This window comes from Phascolarctos cinereus, unplaced genomic scaffold, assembly GCF_003287225.1.
Source record: "Phascolarctos cinereus isolate Bilbo 61053 unplaced genomic scaffold, phaCin_HiC Scaffold_4;HRSCAF=312, whole genome shotgun sequence".
NCBI classification, from domain to species: domain Eukaryota; kingdom Metazoa; phylum Chordata; class Mammalia; order Diprotodontia; family Phascolarctidae; genus Phascolarctos; species Phascolarctos cinereus.
This window is the reverse complement of record NW_027555847.1, coordinates 232,034,467-232,048,232: the sequence shown is the minus strand read 5'-3', so window position 1 is coordinate 232,048,232 and position 13,766 is coordinate 232,034,467. Positions and strand designations below refer to the sequence as shown.

The window sequence follows — 13,766 nt, the reverse complement described above, 5'->3', positions numbered from 1 at the left end:
TACAGAATAAGACATAGATTTTTGGACATACTGGAATTTATTTTGCTTAACTATGCATATTTGTTTTAAGGGTTTTGTTTTGTTTTTCTTTCTTTTTTTGAAACAATTGGGAAAGGTAAAAAGGAGAGAAAATAATATTTTTTAATTGAAAAAAAAATCTTATAAAGAAAGAAAAATCACTGGCTATGGCCAGAGAATACTCACCATCTTTCCAATCATGGTTAAATATGGACCAGCATGTTGATTCACAGCAAGGAAGTCCAAGAGTCGTGAGTACCAGAATATGATATCTATGCAGTAAATTAACCTTCCAGCTGTTTGTGTGGGAGGATCAGCCCATCGAAGGCCAAAACCAATTGTAAACAAGCTGATGGCAATAGTTTCTATTAAATTCCAGTATTCATTAATCCACACCTTCACCTTTTGGATGAACTTCCCTGGTTCTGAAATAAATATCTAGAGAGGGAAAAGAGATAAGAAAGGTTAATGGAATTATTGAATATCAATCAAGAGATCCTAGGATCACAAATTTAACAGCTGGAAGGGAACTCATTAGTCATCTAGTCTAACCCCCTCGTTTTACAGATGGAAAGAAAATGATGCCAAGAACTGGTTTGTTGAAGTCATACAGTTTGAAAATAGCAGAATTAGCATCTGAACCCAGGTCTGACTCTCCAACTCCTGTACTCTTTCTGCTCAGCTGTATCGATCACCCATCCTATCTCCAGGTATTTTAGGGGCCAAAATTAATCTCAATGTATGGATCATATATCAAACAGGAACTTGCCTACAGCAAAGGTTCAATAAATGTGTTGTGATATTATTGAAAGTAACGATGATGAGAAATGGTTTGGTAAAAATTTTTGTGAATATAATGTCAAGTCAAAAACATGGAGCTTTTCTAGACAACACTGACTCTAAAGCAACAAAAAGCAACAGAGAAGCATTTTTCCCCACATTAAAATATTTGCCTTCACTCAATATAAGCCAAATTCTAATGGTAGACTTAAATGAAGCATTAAAAAAAACAACAACTCTAAACTTACCACCAAAAAGAAAAAATAAGAAACATTTCCAACAACAAAGTCAGACAGAAAAAGAAAAGTGTACATGAACCTAAGAATCTCTATTAGTTAGGATTGTGTTTTGTTTTGTTTGTAAGTACATGATCCATTCAAAATGCTATTTTCACTCTGAAGTACCACCACATCACACCTATCAGACTGGCCAACATGACAAAACAGGAAAATGATAAATGTTGGAGCAGATGTGGGAAAATTGGAACACTAATGCATTGTTAGTGGAGTTGTGAAATGATCCAACCATTTTGGAGAACAATGTGGAACTATGCCCAAAAGACCATAAAAATATGAATACCCTTTGACCCAGCAATAGCACTTCTAGGGCTGCATCCCAAAGAGATCATACAAATGGGAAAAGGACCCAAATGTACAAAAATATTCACAGCAGCTCTTTTTGTGGTGGCAAAGAATTGGAAATTGAGAGGATGCCAATCAATTGGGGAATGGCTGAGCAAGTTGTGATATATGAAAGTAATGAAATACTATTGTGCTATAAGAAATGATGAACAGGCTGACTTCAGAAAAACCTGGAAAGATGTGTATGGTCTGATGCTGAGTGAAGTGAGCAGAACCAGGAGAACATTGTACACAATAACAGCCACGTTGTGCAATGACTAATATTGACAAATTTAACCCTTCCCAGCAATACAAGGATCTAAGACATCTCCAAAGGCCTCGTGATGGAAAATGCTATCCACATCCAAAGAAAGAACTATGTAGTTTGAATGCAGATCGAAGCATACTATTTGCTATTTTTTTTTCTCTTCTGTTGAGTTTTGTTTCCTCTTTCTGGTGGTTCCTCCTATTGCTTCTAATTTTTACGTACAACATCACTAATCTGAAAATATGTTTAATAAGAATGTATATGTCTAGCCCATATCAGATTGTGTGCTGTCTTGGGGAGGGTGGTGGGGAGGAAGGGGGAGAAAAATTTTAAACTCAAAAGCATATGAAAGTGATTGTTGATAAATCAAAATAAATTAATAAAAAATTTGAAAAAAGAAAAAAAGAAAGAAATGCTATTTTCAAAGCTATCCTTCTTGTCTGTTTCCTTCTGAACTTCCTTTGGTTTTCTTCTGTGCATTTTTTAAAGAGGCATACACTTTTTTTTTAAGCTTGAAAGAATTTTGTTATAATATCATTACATTTTTAGAAACCTCATTCTCAAACCACAGGGATTGTAAGTGAAAAGGATCGGATCTGTTTTCAGTAGTAATTTAGTACTGTGGTAAAAGAAATGCTCTGAACATAGAACATTTAAAGGCAGAGATGATTAGGAGGCTTGAGGTGGAGAGATAGGGCTTTTGCTATTTGATGCTTATTAGTATCTAGCTAAAACAGACCAAAAGTTTTAAAAAGCTCAGAAATACCACATCTCTGATCATAATCAGTTCTTTCCTGATGAAACACTTTACATTTGACCTTCAATCCCAGGGCCCCTCATTACTCTACCAGTTCCTCCCCTGGCTTCATGTAGCTCCCTACCCAATCTGAATTCCATTGTTAGCTTCTTTGAATTTTTTCCTGGCCTGTCATCACAATCTTTAAACCTAGATTCTTCCCATTATCTTTTTTTTTTCTCTGTTCCCAGTCTCAGGTTGCCTGCTTGGGAAACCCAGTTCACTGAGATCATATTTTGAAACTATGCCCAAAAAGTTATTAAACTATGCATACTCGTTGCTCCAGCAATTCCAATAGCAGGTTCTACATACAAAAGAGATAAAAGAAAGAAAGGACTTAAATGTACAAAAATATTTATAGTAGCCATTTTTGTATAGGCAAAGAATTTGAAAAGGAGGCAATGCTCATCAAATAGGGAATGACAAAGTATTCTATCTTGCTGCAAGAAATAATGGAGAACAGCTTCAAAAAAAAAAAACCTGGAAAGATTTATATCAGCTCCTGCAGAGTTAAGTGAGGAGTTAGGTTAGGAGAACAATTTATTCAACAACAACATTATTGTAAAGACAAGCAATTTTGAAAAGCTTTATAAATCTGATCAATGCAACAACCAACCAGAATTTCAGAGGACTCACAACAAAGCATGCTATCCACCTCATGATGGAGAAGTGATGGTCTCAGAGTACACTTTTTTTTTAACATGACCAATGGGGGAATTTATTTTGCTTGACTATACATATTTGTAACAAAGGGTTTGTTTTTCTCTCTCTCTCTCTCTTTCTCAAGGGGAGAGGATAGGAGGGAGAGAAGTTCATTTTTCAATAATTAAAAAGATAACAATTTAATTAAAAAAAAACAAACTCGTGCTATTGAACTTCACTTGGTTCCTTGCTTTTTTAGGGGGAAAGATAAGGTGGGGTCTGTACCTGTGATAACATTGCTACAGAGAATTGCTATATAAAGGAGGCATTATTTGCTGAGGAAGTCCTGTCATATTCCCCACAGTAACTATTTCAAACTTTTTCTATTCTCCTCAGGCTCTCAATACTAACCTCTTCCATGCCTCTCAAACTCAATGGAAGACATTACCTTTTGCTTCACTGTGATTACTAAGGTGATCCAATGGGAGCTGATTAAGGTCTCCCTTCCAAACCTTAAAACTTTTATTGATACACTCATTTTCTCCTCCTTCCAGAAGGTCTCATATAAACATATGGTCTGTCTTCTTTACCAAGACTATCACTTCTAATACAAGATCCCATTATCTTTCACCTGGTCTTACTACAATACCCTCCTAACATTTCTCCCCACCTGCATTCCATCCTACACACTAACGCAGGCTTAATCATCCCAAAGCACAGCTCTCATCATGTCACTTCCCTGCTCGTGAAACATTAGTGACAAGTTGCTGCCTACAAAAGTAAGTCTCAACTCTTTAGCTTCACATTCAAGACTCGTCACCATATGGCACCAGTCTTAGTTCATGTTATTCAGCTTCATATACCCTGCTCTAGACAAATAGAATACTTTTTATTCCATGAACACATCTTAGGTTTTTCTATCTTTATGCCTTCAATCATGACATGATTTTCTGGACTGCTTTTTCCACTCTCATTTCTATCTGGTGAAATACGACACACTTTGCAATATCCTACCCAAATACCACCTCCTCAAGGAGGCCTCCATGACTTAGAAGCCAGAAATGATATCTTCTTCTTTGTAGCTCTTATAGAATATTGTTGGTATTTCTCATTCCCTACATTACACTCAATTCAATGTGTGTTTGATCCCCCCTTTTGAGACTATAAGCTCCTTGACCACACAGAACCATGTCTTATTTACATTCATATCCTCTTAAAGTCCTAGAATACTGTTTTGAATTTACTAGGACAAGGTGAGCAATAAATCTTTGTTAAATAGGCCAATGAATGAGTTACAAATCATCCTCACCGTAATTTTTTTTTAATTAATGGAAATCTATTTTCTGTCCTTCCTTTTCCTCCCACATTGGGGAAAAAAATACCTTGTAACAACTATGCAAAGTTAAGCAAAACAAATTCCCTCATAAGCTGTGTGCAAAAACAAATTATGCATCATTCTATACCCTGAATCCATCGCTCAGCCAGGAGGTAGACAATGTGTTTCATCCACAGTCCTCTGGAATCATGAATGGTCATAGCATTAGTCAGAGTTGTTAGAACTTTCAAAGCTGCTCGTAGTTACAATGTTGTTGTTAGTGTACAAATTGGTTTCCTGGTTCTCCTCATTTCTTCATCACCAGTTTCTAAAAGTCTTCAAAAGTGTTCAACTTATAAAACTGATACTATAACATAAATTTTAATTTTAATTTACATAGTGTATTAGTGAATAGGAAATAATTGGTAAGCCACAATCAATCAATGACTTTTGTTACAGATCAAGACTCTCATAAGAACCAGTACTAGAAAATGCATCTGTCATACTATGTTATTATAGTTGACCATTTATCATAACCAAATCTACCATGTATTATTATTATCAACCATCTGCTGCTCTGTAGAATGAGCTTTATTATTATAACAAACCCTTTATTATAATGACAATCACCATGAAATTTTACCTGAATGATATAATGTCTAACAAATGGTGAAATGAGACTGTAATAAAGTTATTTTCCCCAAAGCCTCTAAGATGACAGTATAGACGTGGTCTCTCCCTGTCTTATTTCCCAAAAGAGATAGTAAGTTCCAGTACAGTCAATAACAAACAATATATCTATAATATTAAAAATACATCTACTTAGTAATACTGAACAAGTTGTCTGAAGGAAGAAATAAATGAAAATAACTCCATGTGACCTTTAAGACCTAGAAACATATGTTTCCTGAAACTGTAAGAGTAGAGGTCATAATTATGTCTGATGGTAATTGCATGTTGTAAGCTTGTTGGGAAAGCACCACTTTTTTTTTAAAGGCAAATTGAATGATTAACTTGGAAATATATTTTGCATGACTTCATACACATAATGGGCATTGTATTTCTTGCCTTCTCACAATGGGTGCAGGAAGAGTAGAGGGAAAGAGAGAATCTGGAACTGAATATAATTTTTTTAAAGCAAGTTAAAAACGAGAAAGGAATATTTGTTTTGTTTCTGTAAAAAGGGCCCTGGGGAAATTTTAGTTTCAATCAACAAGGTATGTTGTATAACCTTTGGAAAGCTATAAATGAACTCACACACTACCTAACTTCTGCTACTTGAACAACACTCATATCTGTGAGTTGAAACAGATAAGAGGCAAATATAAGAGAAGTCAAGTAATGGCAGGCTGTAACAATTACCATCAAAGGGAATGTGTCTAAACAGTCACAAATAGTAGGCAGGTCTATTAGTAGTTCAATGATGTGAAATGTAAGAAGCAATCTTCCTTCCTGTCCCCCAAAGACCATAAATGAGAACAATAATAAAAAAACTTCTGTAGAAGACAATGACCTTAGAATTCCCTAAGGATAACAAGGAGCTGGAACAATCAGAATAAGATGAGGGGATTTTATTCTGTAAGAAGCTACCCTTCATATAGTAGCCACCATAGGTAAGAAATTAGACTGAGAAGACAGCTACATCCCGTTCCTTGGCAGAAGTGAGAGGTCCATGAGTATGGTACATTGCACATACTTTCAGCCTTTTTTTAATGTATTGGTGAGTTTTGCTGATTTTTTTTTTCCATTTTTGTCTTTAAAATATTATTTGTTATAATTGCATGACTCTCTGGAGAGAGAAGGGGAGAGATACTGGGGGAAATTTTGGTAATAAAATTTTTTTTTAATTTTAAAAATTAAAAGAAAGCAAGTTAAGCACTTCTATTTCATTAATAGGGCAGCTAGGTGGGGCAGTGAACAGAGGGACAGGCCTCGAATTAGAAAGACTTGAGTTCAAATTGGTCAACAACTAATGGCCATGTGACCTTGGACCACTCACTTAACCCCTGTTTGCCTCAAGTTTCCTCAATTGCAAAACAGGCATAATAATAGTACCTACCTCAAAGGGTTGTTGTAAGGACCAAACGAGATATTTCTTAAACTGCTTAGCACAGTATATAGTAGATGATCCCTTCCTAGATAGATATACACACACACATATATATACATATATACATACATGTGTGTGTGTGTATATATATATATATATATATACATGTATGTATGTGTGTGTGTGTGTGTGTATCCCATTTTCCTTTAAAAAGGGCTGATTTCCTCCACCAAAACAAGAGTTTATAGAAAGGGGTAAAATGTAAGAACTCACCTCCCTGACTTTCTCAATGGCAGTGGTAAAAATATAGATAATAACAAGCCACTCTTGCACTGTGGGCCGAGGCTGCATCTCCACCAATACAGTATACGTGAAGAGCATGAGAAATGCCAAGTATGTCATCTGTGGAAGAGAGATACACATACATCATTGAGCTAGTAATAGAATTAGAAAAAGCAGACCAAGCTGGAATACCTTTAAATAACATTAGAATCAAGAACCATCTCATATTTAAAAACATAAATAGGTATCTTGTAAAGAAAGAAAAATGGAAGAGGAAGAAAGAGCACACTGGCTTTGGAATCAGGAAATCTGAGTTCAATTTGCAGCTCTAATACTTACTAGCTATATAATGTTAGACAAGTCATTTAAATTCTAAATAGAAAGCTATCATCTGCTAAGTGGTAAGCAATATGCATCATTCTGACCCTAAATAACTGAAAGTTAATAATACTAATTAAGTGAGATAAGTTATGCAGAGTATTTTGTAAACCTTCAAGTACTATGTGTATTCACTTAAGAACTGAAGGGAGAAGAGTTAAATCTGGTATGTTACTTTAAGTTGTAAAATGTGAAGGTTCACCTCAAGAATCTTCTAGCAAATTCATTTGCTGTTTTATCAATTCCTTAAGATTAAAATTCATATAGTGGACATGATGAAACTGGAAGATCCTGGGTTTTGGATAAAGACAGTAACTGAAGATAAGGTTCGCAGCATTTAGCTGTCCCTACCACCACCACAACCACCACCACCACCATTCAATCTTCAATGTCAAAGTCTCTGTGGAAGTCCCTTGGGTAACCTAGGAAGCAGGACTGACAAGGCTGGAGTTGAGCTAAGTAGCAGTCACCACTGGCTTCCTCAAAACAGACAGTATCAGTGAGTAATACAATGGTCCTGGGCTTTTCTTTGAGGTTCAAACACAATCACTGCCCACCACCTTCAGACACACATATTTTAGACACTGGACCAAACAAACAAGCTGTAAAAAATGAAATATATAAGCACAATAGGTGTTAATCTTAGGTATACTTTACCATAATATTTCCAAGTCAGACAGTTCTGTTAGCTATCTATTCCACCAAGCTATCCTAATTTTGGCTGCCTGTTTGGTACGCTTTTTAAAGCATCCATCTTAAAATTATTAATTCTGATTCTTAAAGTCAATTATTTAAATTACTGAAATCAGAAGATTTTTTAAAACTGATTTAATCACTGTCATTAATTTGGAAGTGGAAGGGCCTATAGAAACAATCAAGTTTATCCTCCTTCATTTTACAGTTGAGAAAACTGAGACGTTGAGAGTTTAAGTGACTTAGTTTGTAGAGAGGCAAGGTCTTCCTCATTCCAAATACAGTTCCCAAGCCACCACACCACTCTTCCTCTCAACTATGTACTTTACTTATGTACGTGTTACAATTAGTCTCCTTTCCATTCTTCATTTTTTTTAATTCCCAAGTAATGCTGTATTGACTAGGATTGCTTTCTAAAGTTAGTATATTCCCTGTTTTACACATTGCAGAGATGCCAATATAGTTGTTTTCTTTCCAAATCTGATCTTTCCTTGTATTCTGAGATGTGTCTAAACAACTCCATAGCTATAGTCTAAAATATATATATTTTCAAGCAATATACTATGTTTCCAAGGCAGGCTTTACTTTACAGTTATTTTATGTGCTTTATAATACTTTACAGTTACTTTATGATTATAAAGCAACAGCATTTCACTCCTTGTCTACCTCCTCATTAGCTTTCATACTGCCATACTCTTTCTTTCTCTTCTCTTCCTTTCTTCTCATTTCTCCTCCCCCATAATCAAATCAATTACATCATTACTCCTGGAAAGGATATACCAATCTGTTCCCCTATAGTTCTACTCTCCATCCCTATACCTTTCTAAATCAAAATATTCCCTCCCTGATGCCACTCCCCTATATTGTCTCCTCCTACTACAATAGAAGCTCCATGAGGGTGTAGACTGCCTTCAGTTTTGCATTAGTATCCTCAAAATTTAGCACAGTGCTTGATAGATACTTAATACATGTTTTCTATTTATTTCAGATAGAGGCCTGGCCTGGAGTTAAGAAGATTTAAATTCAAATCCTGCCTCAGACACTTAACTAGCTGTGTGACCTTGGGCAAGTCACTTAACCTCTGTTTACTTCAGTTTCCTCAGCTATAAAATGGAGATGAATAATAAAACCTACCTCCCAGAATTACTGTGTGGATAATAATTCAAAAGCACATAATAAATGCTATATGTTAGGTATCACTATTATTCATACAGATGTTTAAAGTAAACATGTCCAAGCTTACCCAGATAAAGGAGTACTGTTTTCAAAGAAGTCACACTGGGAGGTTATCCCCTTATCCCAAGGAAACTCCCATGACTCAAACCATTTTTATAACTCCTCTTTGAGAATTGTCCTCAAAGTTGACTGGATAATCTTGAATATTCTCAACAGCAGAAAACCTTGATCCACTTAGGGTAGATTTTATTTTTTGATACAATAAAAAAAAATTTGGAAGTAATTTTAAAATGTTCATTCATTTATTCAATACAAAGAGTGAACAAGTTACATGGCATAGGTTTCTAACAAAACCTACAACGAGCAGACTGATAGTTTCTGTGTGTAGCTCATAAATATCTACAAAACACATGTTCCAAAGATAGTAGGAGAAATGTCTAAACCACTGGAATAAATATAGTTCCTCTCAGGTTCGCTACCGGGAAGGGAAGAGTACTCAGTGAACATGTTTAAGTTCTGTTGTGATTATTAGAAAAAGCATCTTGCTATTTTTATTTTTTTGCCATGCCTTGATTATAGGGCACTTCTATTGAGGAACTTGTTCTCCCAAAGCATATCAACAACTTTTCTATAACTTAAGAATTTTAGAGAGCTCCATGGGCCCATGAGAGATTAAGTGACTGTTCCATGGTCACACAGCCAGTATGGAGCATATCTGGAACTTGAACCCAAGACCTCCTGATGAGGAGGCAAGCTCCCTACTCACTTCAACACATGGCATTTTCACTGATTTAGAAAACTGTGTGAATCAGAAAAAGATTTTAGGCATACCTGTAGACTGCAAAATTTCTATTAGTATTTACACCATCCAAAATAGAACTGCATCTGTTTATTAAAATTTTGACTTTTTAAAAAAAACACTATTACCTTTCTATTTCTTTTTTCAAAAAACCTATGCCAAATACAGAATTAGAACTCTTATCTGACTTCTATACACAGGGAAGAAATTAAAGTTTCAAGAATTACTGTACACAAATGCTGATTTTCATTGAAAAAAATATGAAGACATACACATTCTTTAGTTATTCTTAAAGTTCTTTCCACAGACTTAGAATCTTAGAGGCAGCTAGGTCGCGCAGTGGATAGAGCTCTGGCCTTGGAGTCAGGAGGACCTGAGTTCAAATTTGATTTTAGACACATAACACTTACTGGCTGTGTGACCCTGGGAAGGTCACTTAACCCTGATTGCCCCATCAAAAAGCAAAAATAAATAAATAAATGACAGACTTAGAATCCTAAAGACCCTTACAAACTTAAGCATCCTTAGAAATCATTGATTTCAACCTTCCTTTATAGTTAGAAAATCAAGAACCAGAAAACCTAAGTTATTTGGCCAATGTCACAGAGTTAGTTTAGTGCCACAAAGAAGAAGGAAGCAGAAAAAAGAAGCCTTCATTAAGCTATTAATTACTATGTGTGGGGCACTGTGCTAAGTATTTCACAAATATTATTTTATTTGAGCCTCCCAATAACCCTGTCAGGATGGTGCTATTAGGATGAAACTAAAGCAGACAGAGGTTAAATGACTTCCTCAGGGTCACACGGCCAGGAAGTGTCTGAGGCTGGATATGACTTTCAGTCTTCTTGACTCCAGGCCCAACACTCTATCCTTTCAGCCATCCAGCTACCATAACCAGTCCTGTGAATCCAGTCCAGTGTTCTTTCTACTACCACTACAATCTAGGTCCCAATTAATCTAATCTAATATGATTCTCTCAAAAATACATTGAGAAAACATTACATTCCAAGAATTGTAAAGTCCTCTTAGGTCATCCATAGGGTGTAATATCATGGTATATAACAAGGAGTTCCTAAAAATCTCTTAAGAAAGAAAGCTTATATTTCCATTCCAGGTAGTTTTATCCCTTCCTCTCCCCTACTTCCTTACACTTATCACCATCCTCTGCACCATCATTTCAAACACTGAAAGGGCTTCCTCCCCTTGCAGACACATTCCTTTTTTCTTGAAGGAAAAAATACATCAGCAGTGCTGTCACTAGCTTTTCTGTAATCACTGATCACTACTGTTCATATGACTTGGAGCAGGAACTAACCGTGTAAAACCAGAACTTGACAATTGGAGCGTTGTAGAATTCGTAGACTTTTCTGGTACTAGGAAGGCTTTGGGGCCCACGATGTGAGGCAAAGTTCTGCCTATCATCAGGTGTCTCATAAGATCCCTTTTCAAAATCATAATCCTCCTAGGGGTTTAAAGAGAGAGAAAAAAAAGATGAAAAACATTTGTTTTATTCTCAGGAAACATACCATTCCACTGAATACCCTGGGACAAGAAACATCCTGAAAAGACAATTTGCTACTCTGGAAACCAACCAATTAGTGAATCTGCTTTCCCTGTGATAATAAATCCAACTCACTTGCAAGTCATTGATCCTCCTTGAGAATGAAGGATGCAGGACAGTTAGGTAGCGCAGTAGATTAAACTCCAGCCTTAGAGGCAGGAGAACCTGAGTTCAAATCCAGCCTCAGACACTTGACACTTACTAGCCACGTGACCTTGGGCAAGTCACTTAACCCCAACTGCCTCACCCAAAAAAAATTCTGTCCAAGAGAACAAAGGATGAACAACAACAACCCTAAAAGAGAGGCAGCATGGCAAAGGGAATAGAGATGTGGCCTTGGAGTGAGGAAACCCTGAGCGTAGGTCCCATCTTTGACATATATTGGCTGTATAATCCCAGGCAAGTAATTTATTCTTTCAGTGTACTCAGTAACTCTTTAGAATTCTAAGTTATGGAACAGTTGTTTATTCACATTCGTGGAAGGGTCAGCACCCTACACTGATTAAGTTACAAGTTCACAACTCAGTAAGTAAAGAGAAGGAAACTGTGCATCCAAAACTATATCTATTTTCATCTAGAACTAGGAGTTCATAGATGGAACTTCTTCTGTGGAAACTCCCTTCACCAAAACAGATCGGCAGCAACTGTAATTTTTACTCTTGTAGGTTTCCTCAGGCACCAAGAGGTTAAATAACTTGCTCACAGTGACTCAGTCATATGTATCAGGGACAGAACACTAAATCCACCTCTCTATCGCACTGTGTCATACCACCTCTTACTCCTTTACATTACTATGTCCTTTATGATCTCTATTATATGGATGAGGAAACTGATCCACAGAGCACTTTAATGTCTTTTTCACTGTCACAGAAAAAGGCAGGTGCACAGTATTGAGGGGTGGAGGGGGGACTTTTATCACAATTTAGAATATGAGTAATAGATTTTATTCTGGATACATGGTAGCCCAAAAGAGTCAATGCACTTTTAAGCTTTAATGGCTTAGAACTTTGCTAAATCTTTTGGCATACCCAGTTTAATTCACAAACCCGGGCAAGCAAAAGTTATCAATCGACACATAGAGAAGTGTATCTTTATGGGACAAGAGGGCTCCTTATATTATCCATTTCCCACAAATACTTAAACACTATTAGACTGGATTCCCAACTGGTCAGCCACTGACCTTGGGGGCAGCTCATTGTATTTCAAGGGAGGAGAAACAGACTGGTTAATCTCCTAGGCTTTTATTAGCCTAAGAAATATGAGTCAGGATGGACTTTATATCTCGGTTGGCCTTATCCAAGTACTGGGGTAAAGGGCTGCAAAGGTTAGATGTGACTCCCCATTTCTATTTGAAAAGAAGGCTTATTCTGAAACGGAATTATTCATGTCAGTTTCTCTCTGTCTCTCTGTCTCTGTCTTCATCTCTGTCTCTCTCTTTGTCTCTGTCTGTCGTCGCAGTCTCAGTCTCTCTATCTCTGTCTCTCTCCCCACCACCCCCACATTTATTCCTTGTTAGCTCTCTCTACTAAGACCAATAATACCAAAGTAATCACAAAATCTCCCTCAAAGCCAGTCCTACGCAGCTGAAAATTAGTCAGTTATTCAAGACAAAAGAACAATCTCTGCCTTTGCTTTAATCATCTAAATAACTGACCTCAAGAGAGATGATTCTGTGACCTAGACTATTCAGATGAATTATCTGTATTTCCTAACTAACTGTGAATTATTGTTGAATTATCCACTTCCTTTCTTACACTGAGTCCTGAACTGTGCCTACAGCCAGAAAAATCAGTTTGAATCCTAGCAGATTAGAGCCAGAATACAGTTGGAATAGCCTAGAAAAGCAGTGACTTACTGAGATCTTAATGGCATAAATACCACTTAGGAAGAGCTCAGTAGGTAACTGTGGCAATGAGTTTCCTATTAAATAACTTCTTGTTTGTATTATATTTTCTACAGTAGCATTCCATCAGATCTGAATTGCCCTTAGTTATTACAGCAATTAGGTAGAGATAATCAAATTTATTATAGCAATTTGGTAGAGATAATCAAATGCTAATTGATGTTATCCCAAGAAAGAATGCTGAATTTCTAGAAGTAAACTGCCATGATAAAGAGTCCAGAACTATAGTGGAAAAAAAGAAAAACTGGACCATAAGAAACAGAAGGCCAGAGCTGGAGTTCCAACTCTAGCAACTGAGTATGAACAAGTCACTTGGTCTCTGAGTTTCAGTCTCCTTATCTATACAATGGAGAGAATAACATTCTCACTGCTTACTTCATAGGGCTGGTGTAAGAAATGTGCTTTACAATCTTGGAAGTGCTACATAAATACGCCCTCAAAAAATTATGAATGCAATTTAAGAATTCAAATCCAAACCAAAGAGG

General features: G+C 36.4%; 1 protein-coding gene across 1 annotated transcript in view; it reads right to left on the bottom strand.

Annotated features, from left to right (window-relative positions):
* TRPM6 (transient receptor potential cation channel subfamily M member 6) overlaps positions 1–13,766 on the bottom strand; it is a 197,616-nt gene that overhangs the window by 85,548 nt on the left and 98,302 nt on the right. The window contains exons 18-20 of the mRNA XM_021008567.2: positions 11,133–11,279; positions 6,763–6,891; positions 205–456 (exon numbers count right to left, since the gene is read on the bottom strand). Coding sequence (XP_020864226.1) covers positions 205–456; positions 6,763–6,891; positions 11,133–11,279 — 528 coding nt within the window. The remainder of the gene's footprint in view (positions 1–204; positions 457–6,762; positions 6,892–11,132; positions 11,280–13,766) is intronic.